Source organism: Lissotriton helveticus, chromosome 10 (genome assembly GCF_964261635.1).
Source record: "Lissotriton helveticus chromosome 10, aLisHel1.1, whole genome shotgun sequence".
Lineage (NCBI taxonomy): Eukaryota > Metazoa > Chordata > Amphibia > Caudata > Salamandridae > Lissotriton > Lissotriton helveticus.
Genome location: NC_136071.1, coordinates 526913039 through 526929227, shown reverse-complemented (window position 1 = coordinate 526929227; position 16189 = coordinate 526913039). Strand labels below are relative to the sequence as shown.

The 16189-nt window shown below is 47.6% G+C and overlaps 2 protein-coding genes across 3 annotated transcripts in view; both read right to left on the bottom strand.

Moving 5' to 3' along the window:
* PIGQ (phosphatidylinositol glycan anchor biosynthesis class Q) overlaps positions 1-10893 on the bottom strand; it is a 196970-nt gene extending 186077 nt beyond the window's left edge. Inside the window, exon 1 of one of the 2 annotated variants that reach the window (XM_078663064.1) lies at positions 10799-10893. Coding sequence is in view for 1 of the 2 variants with exons in the window: in XM_078663062.1 (XP_078519188.1) it covers positions 10560-10603 (44 nt within the window). In the remaining variant the exon portion in view is untranslated. Of the gene's footprint in view, positions 1-10559; positions 10711-10798 lie in introns of those variants that run through there. The other variant, XM_078663062.1, reaches the window with a different exon arrangement.
* Positions 10894-11794: 901 nt separating this feature from the next.
* Positions 11795-13714, bottom strand: NHLRC4 (NHL repeat containing 4). Its single transcript, XM_078664321.1, has one exon. The coding sequence runs from the start codon at positions 13712-13714 to the stop codon at positions 12611-12613; it is 1104 nt and encodes a 367-aa protein (XP_078520447.1). The 3' UTR covers positions 11795-12610.
* Between the last annotated feature and the right edge of the window lie 2475 nt (positions 13715-16189).

Sequence of the window (16189 nt, the reverse complement as noted above, 5' to 3'; positions counted from 1 at the left end):
TTTTTTAGGTCTCGCACCTGCGATACAGGGCGAAGCCTTGTCGCAGCGCGAGACTATTGTTGGCGGCTCTGCTTACAAGGAGCCAAGAGGGAGACAAGAGATGGGCACGCGCAGCATGCTGGAATCGGAACAGGTCATGCGCTCCGATTCCGGCATGCTGTTGACACTCACAATGGATCAGGACACGCACACACACACAGACAGACACACGCACACACAGACACACACGCGCACACACACACACACGTAGACACACGCGCACACACACACGCAGACACACGCGCACACACCCCTCCCCCCCACTCACCGGGCTCTTTCCGCTACAGGCTCCGTCACATCACCTGGCACACGCTCTCTGTGAGAGGGCTCCATGCCTCCATCACACGGGCTACAACATGCGGGGCTCCCTCAGCTCACGGGAGCCCCGGACACTGCCGCGCGCTCCATGCCCCAAGCAAAGTTGGCCGCACGCATGCGCAGTGCGTAAGGACTGCGTGTGTGTTCCTGTGGGGTCGTGCGCTTTCGCTTTCACTTCGGCTAAACCCGTCTGCTGGTCCTGCCTCTAAGGAACACTCATCTCCACCCTCAGTGCTCCAAGCTTCTCAACACGACCCACAAGCTTGTTTTTATCGTCACCACTTCTTGAATATCTGCTGTTTCTGGGGAAAGGCCTGCTAAGAGAGGAGGGGTACCTGGTCCGACGTGGTGGGCGTCCCTTGCGTTTTCCATCTTCGCCTCCCCAGGGATGTCTGCAGGCCGAGGAGGGGCACCGGGGCTCAGGGGCCGAGATTCCTTCTCGCTGTTTTCTGCTTCCCACAGGGCTGCACTCGGGCCGAGGCCCGCGGCTGCTTCCACACCCTCTCCGCACTCATTACCTTCATTTAGCCGAGTTACCGCGCCGAGGGCCCCCTGCTGGTCTCTGGCCGGCCCTGCTGTCCTCTGATGCTGGATTAAAGCCGCCGGGCTCCTGGGCGGCTCCTTGGCCCCATCTACGGTCTGAGCCGCGTCCCGGGCCACAGTTGCTTTTCTGCCGCCCCTCTGAGCCGGGAGGGTCTCCTCGGTGGGCACTTGATCTCCAACGGGATTCCAGGCCGGCTGCTCCCCCGTGGGCAGCTGTTCTCTCTGCTGTGACTATCCTCCTCGCCTGCGGCCTGCTTGCACGTTGTCTTGTGTCGGCCTGACCTCTGCCATGGGCCTGGGTATTCCTTGCGCCTCGGAGTGATTGCCTCTCGGGCCAGGAGCTTCAAGACTCCCCATTGTTTGGTCCACTGGTGCAGTCCGTCCGTCCTGGGTTATCTCCAGGAACCCGGTAGTGCCACTGAAAGGTGCAGGCTCTCTGCTGGCACATGTCTGCGAGGAGGGTCCAATGATGGTGCCAGGTGCGGCGGGGTCTGCCGCTTGGTGTGCTTAAGGCATTGCAAGGCTCGTAGGGGCTTCATCCCCCCTGCACGTCTCCGGGGAGGGTTTTTGGATACTGCTCCATTCTTTTGGATCTTCGGTGGGGCAAGTCGGGCCAGGAGCCGTCTGAGAGGCCAGGTTGGGCCCAGGATGCTCGTCTCTGCCAACAACGGAAAGGAGTACCAAAGGGGGGTGGTGATGGACGGAGCATCTGAACCAATCAAACACTCACACCCAGTCAAAAGATCTAGGTTTGATCCATCACCGTTCTTTAGCCCACTCTGCCACCCCAGTTCAGACATGGCTATATGCAAATCAGTCTGACCCTGTGCCTCATGGGAACAGTCCAGGTTAAAGAACGGTGATGGATTAAACCCAGATCTTTTGACTGGGTGTGAGTGTTTGATTGGTTTAGATGCTCCGTCCATCACCACCCCCCTTTTGTACTTCTTTCCGTTGTTGGCAGAGACGAGCATCCTGGGCCCGGCCTGGCCTCTGAGATGGCTCCTGGCCCGACTCGCCACACCGAAGATCCTAAAGAATGGAGCAGTATCCAAAAACCCTCCCCGTCCATCACCACCCCCTTTTGTACTGCTTTTGGCCGCCATAAGTGTGGCAGGGTATGCTCAGACGTGAGTCCCTTGCTCACTTTGCCACTGGATTCAAGCAAGCCGGGCTGAAGAAGGCTGCAATGACAGAAACCGGTCCTCGGAAGCTTGTTTCCGGTCCAGGGAAGGCATGGCTTGGCAGTTCGGGCTCGACTGTTCCCATGAGGCACAGGGTCAGACTGATTTGCATATAGCCATGTCTGAACTGATGTGGCAGAGTGGGTACTCTGAATTTGGAGTGACATGTGGAAACCCACATGCACGGGATCTGGCATGATGTGCCCACGCAGAAGCACAGGACGCCAGATGAAATTAACTTCACCAGATCAGTTCACCCTTATCCACTGACAGTCAGCTGCACTATGCCCCGTGTACCATGGTCAGTTCACCATTATCCACTGACAGTCAGCTGCACTATGCCCCGTGTACCATAGTTCTTGGCCAAACTAAATATCGCAAGATACGGTTAGGTACATGTTTATGCAGCGGTAAGCAGCAGGAAGCTCAGCGACAGAAAGCAGTATTCGGTGTGGGCAGAAGACTCTGGAAGGGTGTGGGTGTCTCACAGTAGTAGGGAGTGATATCTCACCGGGATTTGCAAAGGATGCTGGGATATTCCCATCACACCCTCTCCCTCCTGAGATCTATGGTTTCAGTGGAGGGTGCATGGTGATTTGCCGCAGGTCAGGAAAGGTCGTATGAGGGTGCTGGGCAGCTTCCCCTGTTGCCTATGTTAACATTTCACTTTTCTAAAATGGGAAGTGTGTCTCTTGGCTGTTCAGGCGCAATAAGATAATTCACATATGACTGGCATCCTCATTCCCCAATGAAGTACTTCCCAAAAGTGTAAGGGGAAATGTTCAAGACCAGCCTTTTGTCATATTGACAGACCTTGCTTCTATAGAAATGCTCGAACTCTGCATAGTGGTGCGTCTCCAGACTCATTTTTATTACCTAAAGATGGTGGATTATTTATTCCCTGGCTTTTTCTTCGGCCCTGGACTATCCAGCATTGCCATCTGGAGTGATACTCTTCAGTTTTCTGCTATGCCCTAATCACTGTTCTGACTCGACTTTGCCATGTACCGTGTCTACACCATGCAGTTGTGTTACCTTATTGGCACTTGATTCCAGTGGACATGCTCAGTATCCAATCACAGAACCTCTAGTTTTTTACAGGGAGCAATCAAAACATGTTTGCAATTTAAGTTGTAAGCAATGGTAAAATGCAAACAAAACTATCTGAAGGACCGCATATATTTCTGGCCAAAATCCTGCACTAGTTGTTCCAAGGGGACATTTTTTCAAGCATGCCCCGAATTCTGATGGTGAGAGAATTCATGCTATTTTTGGACATGCCACCAATACCCCCACGAGCAAACCCTCCCCGCCCCTCCCACCCCCACCTGCCACAAAAAACATCTGGGAGGTTGTCTGTCTGAGGAATGCCAATGAATGAATTACTTGTGTTTTTTTACCTGTCGCCTGACCAAGATCAGGAAGCATGCATACCGAACCGGCACCTCCTCACCACTTCTTGTCAGCCAATAGCAATCCCCATGCCCAGCATACACAGAGAACTACACTGCTATGGCACATCACTACCAACTGCCTGCCTTCCTGCCCCATCACTGTTACCCCGCGGTGCAGCCACAGGACAGTGGCTACATTGCCCGTGTCTGCCCCGCAACACGTTGTTCCTGCGATGGAGGTTTCCCACAGCCGGGTGCAGTTAATAAGTACAGGGACCCAAAGATATGTGGCATCGCAGAATAAGAACGGACGTGGTACAGGTAGGCTTTTTTAAATTTATTTATTAGTTTTCACTTTTATGTAGCGCAAACTTTACCCGCAGGTATCAGAGCGCTTTAAATCAGCATGCTTATCGCAAGCAAGACTAGCACTCTATATTACTGGCAACTTTGCTTAGCATAAGCAACAGCTAACCATTCACAAACAATGTTTATATTCCAATTGCAAATAAAAAAAAAATTAATGCAAAGCATTGTCATTTACAATGCCAGTAACTCAAACTTTAATGCTACGAGACCTATTGCATTGTAAATGCTTGTGTTAGTTATTTGCAGTACAAACTCCATATAACTGGCCACATATATTCCTAGATATGCCATCTGCTTTCTTACTCATTATATCAACCATTGTGCATAGCCTTTCCTGTTCACTGTACTGAAGATTGCATTTTGGTAAATGAAGTCCAATTTATTTTGTAGCTAAAAAGCACCCAAATAAATTCACAAAATGAAGTATTATCTATTGAGACAATATGTGTAGAGCATATTATCTGCAAAATGAAAGGCATCTGTATTCATTCTGACACATTTAATACCGGAAATGGCACTGTTAGGTAGGTAGGCAAGCAACTAGAAAGGTTGTGATGCTAAATTAACTATTGGGGCAGTAACGCACAGTTTTGAGAGTAAGGTAGAAGGAAAATAATTTATAGAGGGTGCCTCACTCCTGTGCTTTCTCCTAGATAACATGAAAGCTGTCATGATGTTAAAGGCAGCCTGTCAAGCAGGTTTAAACTGTGGACAGTGGCATCCAGAGATTCTCATAATGGGGCACATGAGGGGGCGTATAGAAATGCAGTTATGCACAGGAACCCATTGTGATGCCAGTGGTGCCACTACAACAGTGTGCTGGGCTGTTCTCCAAGGGACACAATTTAATACACTTGGACCTGGTCAAGCATGCCTTTACTTCTCAGAGGCCAACTGAAGACATTTACAGAGAAAACAGACTTGCTCTGCCTTTGCCGAGCCCAAGAAATGAGGATCTTTTCTCCTTTACAGACTGGGAGGGGGGATGCGCAGCCCCCATCCCAGGGGAGATTTCAGCCCTGGGTCCCGACCAAGAATTAATGGGGGAGGGGTGCCATGCGGTCCCCCTCCCTAGGCTGATTTAGGGCCCTGGGGACCCCATCCCCCAGGCCCCGGCCAATTACTGTAAGGGGAAGGGGCCACTTGGCCCCCCTCCCTGAGCCAATTTTAGACCCAGGGACCCTATCCCCAGCCATTTGTTTCTGGGTGCCCTGGTCTCACCCAGGACAACCAGTGTGCAGTGTTGGGGATTGCAAGGGAGCCTTAATGCACCTGTGCTCCCTGCTGGCTCCCCACCTCTAGCTGTTTTCAGAAAACATATGAAAAGTCCACTTCCAGCGAGTGGGAGCAGTTTACCTGCTCCCGCCCCCTGGGAGCGGACTTACTGTTTGCAATAATGGCTCTAGGAAGGGGGGTGCTCGGCCTTCCTCCTTTGTTATTGCAGGGCTTGCCTCATGAAGGTGGTGGTCCCAGGGCTGAAAAGGGCCCTGAAGGGGGTCCGTACAGTCCCTCTCCCCTGGTATTTAATTTTTGGCCTTGCCCCGGGGTTGTGGTGGTTTCTAGGGTCGTAAACGGTCCAGGGAGGGGCCCTAGGGTCAGTGTACGTGGCGGGGACAGGACTAAGAAGCTAAGGAGATTGGAGTCTAGATTCATTATTGATCTGGAAACAAAAAATCCTGAAGGGATGAATAATGGGGAGGAGATGGCGGTACATCTAGGGGATTAGTCATTTAGGTACAAGTTCCAGAAAAGAAAATAGAAAAATGAGTAGATGAAAGTTCAATGTACAGTTTTAACAATTCAGTGATCCTTAAAACTATTACCGAGCAGTCCAGAGTGACGATAAAATGATATTGTTCAATGGGAGATTAGTTAGGCCGATACAAGGCGTGATTTGAAAAGCAATTGCTCAGTAGGTTTATGGAACTGGTAACCGATATACGGTGAAATGTTCATTGTAAATGAGGATATGATAAGGAGCAATTTGGGTGTTCAGCATGGCTGTTAAGAACCCCGCAGAAAGTCAATATATGGCGAAATGTAAACTTATGAATTGAAGAGCTTTGAACAATATAAATGCATAAATGTAATGTCATAAATATTGTGAATGAACTGTTTTATCGAATGGTTTATACAAACTATGTATGAGAATATCATTCATCACAGTTGACATTAACCATTACAATGTGGCGGCATCGCAAAAACTTGCGAAGTCTGTCTTCTATTCTTATGCCTCGGAAGTCACATGGACGAAAAGCTATGACGATAGACTGTTTGTATAAAAATGCCGGTTTTGATGGCGGGTATGTAAAACATTTCATAAAGGCGTCAGCCGAAACGCGTAATGTTTTGCTGGATAAAATAAAAACGGCTGAAAAACGAGTCCCGTGAGTGCCTAGCTCCTTGGGAAAAGTTACGGAGAGTGAGCGTGAATATAATTATATATATATATATATATATATATATATATATATATATATATATATATATATGTGTGTGTGTGTGCTTGAGAAGACCTTGCTGATGCAGCCGCGCCGCACCAGAGGACCACAGCCCGCACTCCAGGTAGGTCCAAACCAATTTATTTGAATAGCTGATGCGTTTTGACCAAAAACTCTTTCTCATGGAACTGGTACAAGCAGGAGCAGACAGATATGGGCGGCGGCCGTGCCACCGAGAGTGCACCACCCCACGAGGATTGGAGGACACAGGGGTTGGTATCTACCAGCCTCTCTGTGTGGGGTATGAACACTGGATTAAGGAAGCGCCCGCCTGCCGAGGCTTATTTGCGGGCCTTGAACATACCAGCAGGACATTGCATGCACCGTTCCGGCACTACAACTCCCAGTAACACTTAGCGCAGACTCATACAGAGCTGCCCATTAGGGGGCGTGCCAGCATGTGCAATAAAAAGAGTGTGTGACCGGACTGTGCTTAATTATTCCTTTCTCACGAGCCTTTGAAAAAGAAGAACACTTCGAAATGCGTCAGTGGCAGTGGGTTATGGCTGCGAAAGGGGGCTGGCTGTCGTCTTCCATACCGGCAATGACGGGCTAAGCTTGGAGCCCTGTGTTTCGTGTTGGAGTGCTTCACATTGAACAGGTACAAGCAGATATATATATATATATATATATATATCTATACTACTATAATAAAGGAAGAACTTTCAGCCTTTGAGGCGGGTAAACTCGGGAACCACAGCGCCAATCCACACACCCAATTCACCGTTTGAATCGTCAGGGTGTGTAGATGGTTATAGGCTATATAATTATTTTCAAAAAACGTGATTTAAAAAATTTACAGTAAAAAAAAATGTAGTCCCTCCGAAGTAGCGCCGGCTGCGACGTGCATGCTCACGTCAGGAGCGGGGAGGGGCGGCGTCCAGGAGCGCGACGAGGAGCGGACATGGCGCGGGGGAGGAGCGGTGACGTGAGGAGCAGCGGACAGGCCAGCGGCGGTGCGAGCAGCGGACAGGCTGGAGGAGCGGCGGCTGAGGTAAGGGAGCGGCGGACATGGCGCGGGGGAGGAGCGGTGACGTGAGGAGCAGCGGACAGGCCAGCGGCGGTGCGAGAAGCGGACAGGCGGGAGGAGCGGCGGCTCAGGTAAGGGAACCCATGTCGGGGCAGGCGGGGGTCGGGCAGTCGGGGGTCGGGGCAGGCGGGGGACGGGCCGGGCGGGGGCCCGGGCTGCTGCATAATGTCGGGGCGGGTGGGGGTCGGGGAAGCCTGTTGCACGGGACGGGCTGCTAGTATATATATATATATATATACATATGTATATATATATATATATATGTATATATATATATATATATATATATATATATATATACCTTGACTGCAACAATCAATCCTTTCGGTTGCAAAGATTCGAGGGCACACTGGAGCCAATACTTTTACAAAGATTTATTCGAGCGTCGGACTGACAAACGCGTGTCGGCAAAACTGCCTTCCTCAGTGTAAGTTTGTAAACGTGTTTTACATGGTTAAATAAAGTTACCAATTTCCAAACAAAATCAAAACTACTGTCAGTGACATAGAAACAGTTCTTTAGGACCTTTGTAACACGGCAGCCATATTGGAGTGTTGTTTGTTTACCTTTCACCATAGGCTCTCAAAAACATATATATTCATATCAATTGCAAGGAAACTAATCAGTACAATGTTAATCGTGCATTTCATTCCACTTCACACACGTTATTTCATCATTTTAAATGGAAAAATTGACAGAAACGCTTGTTCGTCACTGTCCCTTCACAAGTTAGTTATTCAGCCCTGAATGAGCTTTTACCCTTCATTGTACAACATTACATCAGCTTCGCGAAAAATATCATGTTGTCAATGAATATTAATACTTATTAAGCCCCGATGGGCTTCTGTTTATATCTTATATATCTCTTTCCATTCAAAATTAAATTTACATCATACTTCTCCCCTTATTTACATATAATATTACTCCAAATGATTTTCTAACGTGCTGCAATCAGTTTCAATTTCATCTTAAATGCCGTTGTCCAAAAGGAAGTTGCAAATTATCCTATTTATTACTATTTACATTTTGATCAAACACAATACTACTCAGACAGATCTTTTTATCAGATACATTTTCAGATTTACAAACAATTCTACCCAATGTGGACCCACATTTCATCTTCGTTGTTCAAGCCCCATTGAGCCTTACTCTGTAATTTGATTATGTATTTTGATTCTAGTGTACGCAGACGTTTGATTCTATCTCACCCCTTTCTCCTCTCTCAATCTGATCCAGACAGAAGAAATGTAATTGCTCGCTATCACTATTGTGATGAAGTTGGAAATGGCGAGCAACCGGGTATGTTTGATCTTTATTTTTAATTGCCCGAAGGTGTTCCAAGAATCCTTTTCTTTGTGGGGTGAATGGTGCTCCCTACATATCTCTTTCCGAAAGGACACACTAGACAATATACAGTATGGTCTGAATTACAATTAAGGAATTTGCCAATTTTCATTTTGGCCTTTACACCTGGAATGGCATATTCTTTCACCTTTTTACTCTTTCTACATGCCTTGCATTTAGTACAGGGAAAGAATCCCTTAATTGCATCCTTCCTTTTTGGTTTGGCTCTATAGTGGATATATATATATATATATATATACACACAGCTTTAAACGTACCTGCTAATACTTCCATATTCGTTGTAAAGGCATGTATGGTAAAGGCATATGCGTGGTAAAGATTTGCGTGGTAAAGGCATACAACCCTTCCCAAGCATATGAATGTCCTCCCCTGAGAGGGTCACCAGGTAGGGTTATGGCGATTTCAACTTTTCCTAACATACCTAGGCTTTGCAGGAAGTGTAATTCGAGATTAAAAGTTCTTCAGTCAAATAAACCATAGGGGTTCAATGATATGGAAACATGGTCACAATGGCAATTGTAAACACATTCAAGGACACAGGGACAGGGAAGAATGGTCACTGGGGCAATATTACCAGCATTAAGTACACAGATAGGGAAACATGGTTGCTGGTGCTTTGGTACATGCATGCAAGGATACAGACAGGGAAGTATGGTCACTGGGATAATGGTACAGGCAACAAGAACATGTATAGGGAAACATAGTTACTGAGGCTTGGTACATGCATGCAAGGATATAGACAGGGAAACATGGTCACTGTGGCAATGGTAGACGCAACAAGGACACGGATAGGAAAACATGGTTACTGGTGCTTTGCACGCATGCAAGGATACAGACAGGGTGACCGTCACTGGGGCAATGGTACACACAACAAGGACACTAATAGGAAAACATGGTTATTGAAGCTTTGGTACATGTTTGCAAGGATACAGACAGGGAGACCGTCACTGTGGCAATGGTACACACAACAAGGACACAAATAGGAAAGCATGGTTACTGGGTCTTTGGTACATGCATGCAAGGATACAGACATGGAAACATGGTCACTGGGGCAATGGTACACATAACAAAGACACTGGCAGAAAAACAAATTCACTGGGGCAATAGTACATGCATTAAGTATACAGATAGGGAAACAAGTTACTGGGGCTTTGGTACATGCATGCAAGGATACAGACAGGGAAGCACGGTCACTGGGGCCAGGGTACACGCACCAAGTACACAGATAGGGAAACATGGTTACTGGGACTTTGGTACATGTATGCAAGGCTATAGATAGGAAAACACGGTCACTGGGGCAATGTTACATGCAACAAGGCGCAGATAGGGAAACACGGTCACTGGGGAAATGTTACACGCAACAAGGCCGCAGATATGGAAACATGGTTACTCTTACTTTGGTACATGTATGCAAGGATACATACATGGTCACTAGGGCAACGGTACACGCCTACAAGGAAAGGAAGACCACATGCCGGGGCAGAGAGACTCAGACTGATATCATGGAGAAACAGTCATGAACACTAGAACAGGCAGACATGGGCATTGTGGGAGGGGGATATGGAAGCTTGGACAGCAGGCGCAGTCATCAGTTCTGGGACAGGGAGACACACAGTGATAATACAGACACCGACACCTGCCAGTGAGACACTCACTATTGAACAGGAAGGCACAGTCGCTGCAGCACCACACACAGACACATTTGGACACAGAGACAGGTGAAGGGAGGCATGAACAGGGAGACATTGACTCTAGGAAACATCAGACCTTGAAGAGGGAACCAGGGATGTAGACACTGGGGAAGGGGCTCACTCACCCTGCAAGAGGAAGAGACATACACCGGTGCTGAGACGCAGCCATGACCTGGAAGACAGATACTGTGAACGAACAGTCACTTGGAAAAGGGTTCAATGGACCAGCGAGCCACGAAAACTCATATGGAGACAGTGTCTGGCCATAACAAACTAGCGTGAATCAGTAAGCCCTCAGCACCGAGGAGTCGTAGACAGCAGCAGCTTAAACCATGTGCCCTGCCCTGTGGGTACAGCTACTTACAGGGCTGGTAATTTCTTCCGTATTCGTAGTATTATCAGGTAACAGAGGCTCCCCTGCCGCTTGTCGTCTCACCCCTCGTGCGCCGCTGTTCCTGCTGTGGCGCACCCAAGCAGACTGAGCCCCCTGATAAGGACACGCCGGCGCCTCCCCTGATTAACCCTTTCGATCCTGCTGCAACTGAGGTCAACCATTCGCTCCAGTGCAAAGATGGTTGGGTTTGTAATGAAAACGAGCACTTCTGTTAATGGAACATTTGCCAAATTGTTTCACCTCCTCTCTTCCCCCTTTGGAGGACTGATTAATAATCTGATGCACGTTCATGGAATTAAGTGCGTTTATAACTATATATATTCAACAACGCGACCTCGTACAATCATCAGGCATTGGCAGCGTCCAGTCTGCGCGCCAATGCGCTTCAGCATCTTGCCAGCAGTATGAGACACTATCCGAATGCAATTACAATACAATACAGCACTCAATAAAAAAAATTACAATATTCTCATTCTCTAGCTACTTTCTGCCCCATAAATCTTGAGCGTTGCTGCATAACACACCGCTCTATGCAACGTAACTCATTCCAGGTGTTCTACCTTAAACCTTAAACTCAGAGCTTTGCCTTAAGAATGTCACACACACAGCAAAGCAAAAACATCCTCAAGTCATATCCTGCTTTTTAGGTCTGGCTTGGCGGCGCAGCTCTGTACTCCAGCACAGAGTATACATAGCCTAGACTTAAGCTCCACCCAGCAGATTACTACTCTTTTACCTCATGCTAGAGGCTGTTTTGTGTATTATTTCACCTTGCAGGAAGCGCTACCATTTGAATGATTGAAGGACTATTTTACATTTGAAAAGTACGCTCAATCACCAGTTGTTAGTCACGTTAAATACTTTGTGCCAGATGTAGGAAGGCTAATACCGGTCGGTAACGGCCGAAATTACCGAATTTCGGCCGTTACCGACCGGTTTTAGGCTTTTCAGATGTAGGAGGCCACATTTCAGGATTCGGTAATCGGTAATTTAAGAAATCGGTAAATTACCGAATTCTTAAAATACCGATTCTGTAAATTACCAAATCTGTAATGTAGGGAGCACTCAAGTGAGTGCTTCTTACATTTAAGGATTCGTTATTTACCATCAACTATTAGTTGGTGGTAAATAACGAATTCCTTTTAAAAAGCAATTTTCTGCTGTTTATTCAGTGCCATGTGGCAGACATACATGCCTTGTGTGCCACATGTGCACCCATGCACTATTCAGGGGTGCAACAGGGTGTCAATGTGACACCCTGCCACCCTTGAAAGGGTTCCCCCTATTACCGATTCGGTATTTACCGATTCAGTATTTACCGAATCAGTATTTACCAAATTGGTAATTCCCATTTATTCCTATGGGAATCTGTATTTACCGATTCGGTAAATACCGAATCAGTAAATACAGATTCTTAATTACTGAATCTTACCGATTCGGTAATTTTTACCGAAAAATTATCTACATCCCATTTACCTATTCTTATATACCAAATCGATAACATTCGGTATTTAAGAATAGGTAAATTGAGATTACCTACATCTGGCCCTTAATCTCTTATATAAATTCTGTAGCAAAGTAATCCATTTTCTTACTTTATAACGCCACATTGGCAGAGTCAATAAGACTGGCTTTAATGTTATAGGCAGCATTTCTGAATGCCTGTGTTTACGTGTGTTAAAAGCTAGACCTACTGGCTTTGCCAATGCTTTTTTTAAATAGCCACACTGCAAAGATCACTAGTACCCAACTAATCCCATCTTCCTGTGCTCCAGTTACTGCTTATGAAGGCTTTTCCCTTGGTGTCAGAGTTGGATTCTCGCTGCCCATCCTGGGGCTCTCTGGGATGGAGCTAGGCTTCACTCTGTATCTAAACACCTTAATACAGTTTTCCCCAGTGTCTGCTACTAGTAGCTGGCCAAAGACAGAGCAGGCCACCCCGGTGGGTCTCTTTAAACCTTCGGACACCAGGCAAACTGGAGAACCACTCGGTGGGAAGAGGAAAACTTTCCTCTGCTGTTCGTCTGCCACGATGAGATTCCCTTCAATGTCGGCACACACTCCAGCAGGATTGCCAAACTGATGCCCATGTTTGTTGCTTATGGAGGAAACTAACTTATGACTAGCACTGAAAAGCTTCACGTCCCTGCATTCTTCACTAACGGCAAACCCCCCTTCTGGCACCTGAGTGATGTAACGTGGTCCTTGGAGTCCAGAGATGGTGTGCGTACTCGCTACCTTGAAGGCATGGTCAATGGCAAAGAGGTGGACCTTTCCTTGGGCATAATCTGCCACAAGGATTCTTCCCTGTGAGTCTACGCCAATTCCACTAGGGGAATCGAATGTACCAATCTTCATCCACTTCCCTTTGGAAAATTTTGAATTGGGATTGAAGATGCAGACTGCCCCATTGACCATGTCAGTCACAGCAACCAACCCAGAACGGGTCACGGTAACGTCTTCGGGTAGGAAATACTCCTTCCCTCTGTTCCACTCAACACACTGCAGGGACTGGAAGCTTTGACCGGACCGGTTCAGAAGGTGAACCCAAGGTCCATTCTCACTGGTCACGTAGACAATACCATCCAGCGAGCAGTGAATTCCATTTACCCCTCCATAAAGTTTGCCGTCCGGGTTGGGGATTCGCTGCACCAACTCATTTTGTCTGAAGCAAAGGAGGTTTTTGATATCCTCTAGGTCATGGCAGATGGTTTTGGTCTTCTCTGTGAGCTGATGGATATGACATTCCTTCACCATGCCCAGTCCTTGGTGGTAGCTCAGAAGTGGGCTGGCCTTTTGGAGGGTGTTTTCAGATTTCACTTGCAGACTGCGGACTGCTCTCAAGAGATCCTCTTTCTTTCGGGTAGTCTCCAGCGAGTAGTCCATTCCTGCACTTTTCTGTCAAATAAAAGTGAATATCAGCGTTAGTGCAAGTTGGGTAATGCCAGCATAGCACAGTGCAGCTCAATGCTTTAACATCTGGAAACACATACCACATATCATTCAGGAGCTATCAAAGAGCCATGAATTTATCGTAAAAAGTGAATGTCTGTGGCTGAGGGTCTACCTGACTGCCACGATGATGTGAGTTCTTTCAACTCTGTTTTTGGATAGATCACAGGACTGCTGTAGTGCTGCAGAGTTGTTTTCATGTTCAACAGGTCTTAGACTGGCACTAGGATACACAGCCTCCCAAATTGTTGGATGGATAAATAAGGAGATTGAGTGATGGAATGCAAATTTTTCAGTCGCTAATGCTGTTTGGGTTTAAGTAACTATCACATGGGTGCAGGGTTGTTACTGTCTGTGACTAGGTGGTTTAGAGAATATCCTCACGAATATATAGGGCCTAATTCCGATGTCGGTGGGACTGACATCTGCCCCAGTGGTCCGTCCGCTGCATTACGATGCGGCAGGGCATCGGGCTGAGGGACAGTCCGCTAACGGGCTTCTTGAGCCCGTCGGAGAATTGGAAATGCTCACAATCCCATAATGACAGTGGAGCTAGCCTCGTCTCCGCAGTTAGGATTATGATGTCATTTTCTGACAGCCTTTCCGTGTCGGCCTTTCCGACATGGAAAGGCTCTTGAAAAGTGACTTTGGGGGCCTCTAGCAGGGTCCCCTTCCTCCCTGGCCCATAGCCGGACAGCCTTTCCATGTCAGCCTTTCCGACATGGAAAGGCTGTTGGAAAATGACTTTGGGGGCCTCTAACAGGGCCTCCTTCCTCTCTGGCCCTTTGCTATGGGGCCTGGGGGGTGGTGCCTGCCACACAGTGCAGGGATGTTTCCAAACATCAATTTTGCTATGGCAGCTAGTGCTGCAGGCCTTTTCCAGCCCGCCACACAAGCCGCCATAGCAAAATGGATGTTTTAGACTGCACTATGGCCGGTCGCATCCAAATTGAGAGATTGGAACCGCTGACCTAAGGTCGGGCGGTTCCAGTCCACTGCGGTGTCATCTACCCGACATCGTAATGAGCCCCTATGTTTGTATTCTGCATAACCAGTGGTGTAGCATGAGTCCTGTATGCCCCAATGAAAGACTGGAAAAAGTCCCCATATAACCTCTTTTTGCAGTAATAGATAGACCTAACTGGGACTCCGTGGATCCCTCACATTCCTAGGCTCTGGTGCCACTGTACCTGCTGCAGTAGTTCTAACTATGCCTTGGTGCATGACTCTGCAGAGTAACCTTACTTGAGTGCTGTGCGGCGTACAGCATAGAAATGGAAATTATCCCCACAGTGTGTAACAGCTCACAAATAGAGCCTTGGGTCTTGGAAGACTTGTCAGGGTGGTAACTATGCTTAGTTGATTCAGGGGACTGGCAGATGGTGCCAATGCTTATACTTGTATATTCACTGAAAATATACTATTAAGAAGACGATGAGTATCTGCTAAGATCAATATCTTGCCAACAGGCAGAAACAGGATCGGACTGAGACACAAAATAGGCCCGGGTCCCAAAATAAAAACAAGCATTGGCATTGCCAATAGGTCTCGCTTGGGGACCTTATAAGTATTTAGTTTTGCAGCACAATATCCAATTATGCAACAAGAATATTGTGCTGCAAAACTAAATACTTATAAGGTCCCACAAGCGAGACCTATTGGCAATGCCAATGCTTGTTATCTCCTGCGCGCACCGCCAGCCCGGCGAAGAAACTTGTGTTTGCAAACGCTCCATCAAAGCGGGTCTCCGAGGATCAGGTGGGTAACAGAAGCAGCAGCAGGCAGGGGCGCGCTGCCAGCCAGCGCAGGCCTTGGCAGATGGGATGACATTACTGTCTTAAGTGTTGAATAGGCTGCTTCTTAATTACAGGGAACATGGCGTTCATACCCTTACAGGCTAAGCTCCCCCGCGCTCTGGTCTACCTTGTTGTCAAAGCCTGCCTGGTGACTCTGAATCTGCACTCTGAATCTGCACTCTGAATCTGCACTCTGCACTCTGAATCTGCACTCTGCACTCTGAATCTGCACTCTGAATCTGCACTCTGAATCTGCAATCTGCACTCTGAATCTGCACTCTGAATCTGCACTCTGCACTCTGAATCTGCACTCTGAATCTGCACTCTGAATCTGCACTCTGAATCTGCACTCTGCACTCTGAATCTGCACTCTGAATCTGCACTCTGAATCTGCACTCTGAATCTGCACTCTGCACTCTGCACTCTGAATCTGCACTCTGCACTCTGAATCTGCACTCTGCACTCTGAATCTGCACTCTGAATCTGCACTCTGAATCTGCACTCTGCGCTCTGAATCTGCACTGTGCACTCTGAATCTGCACTCTGCACTCTGAATCTGCACTCTGAATCTGCACTCTGCACTCTGAATCTGCACTCTGCACTCTGAATCTGC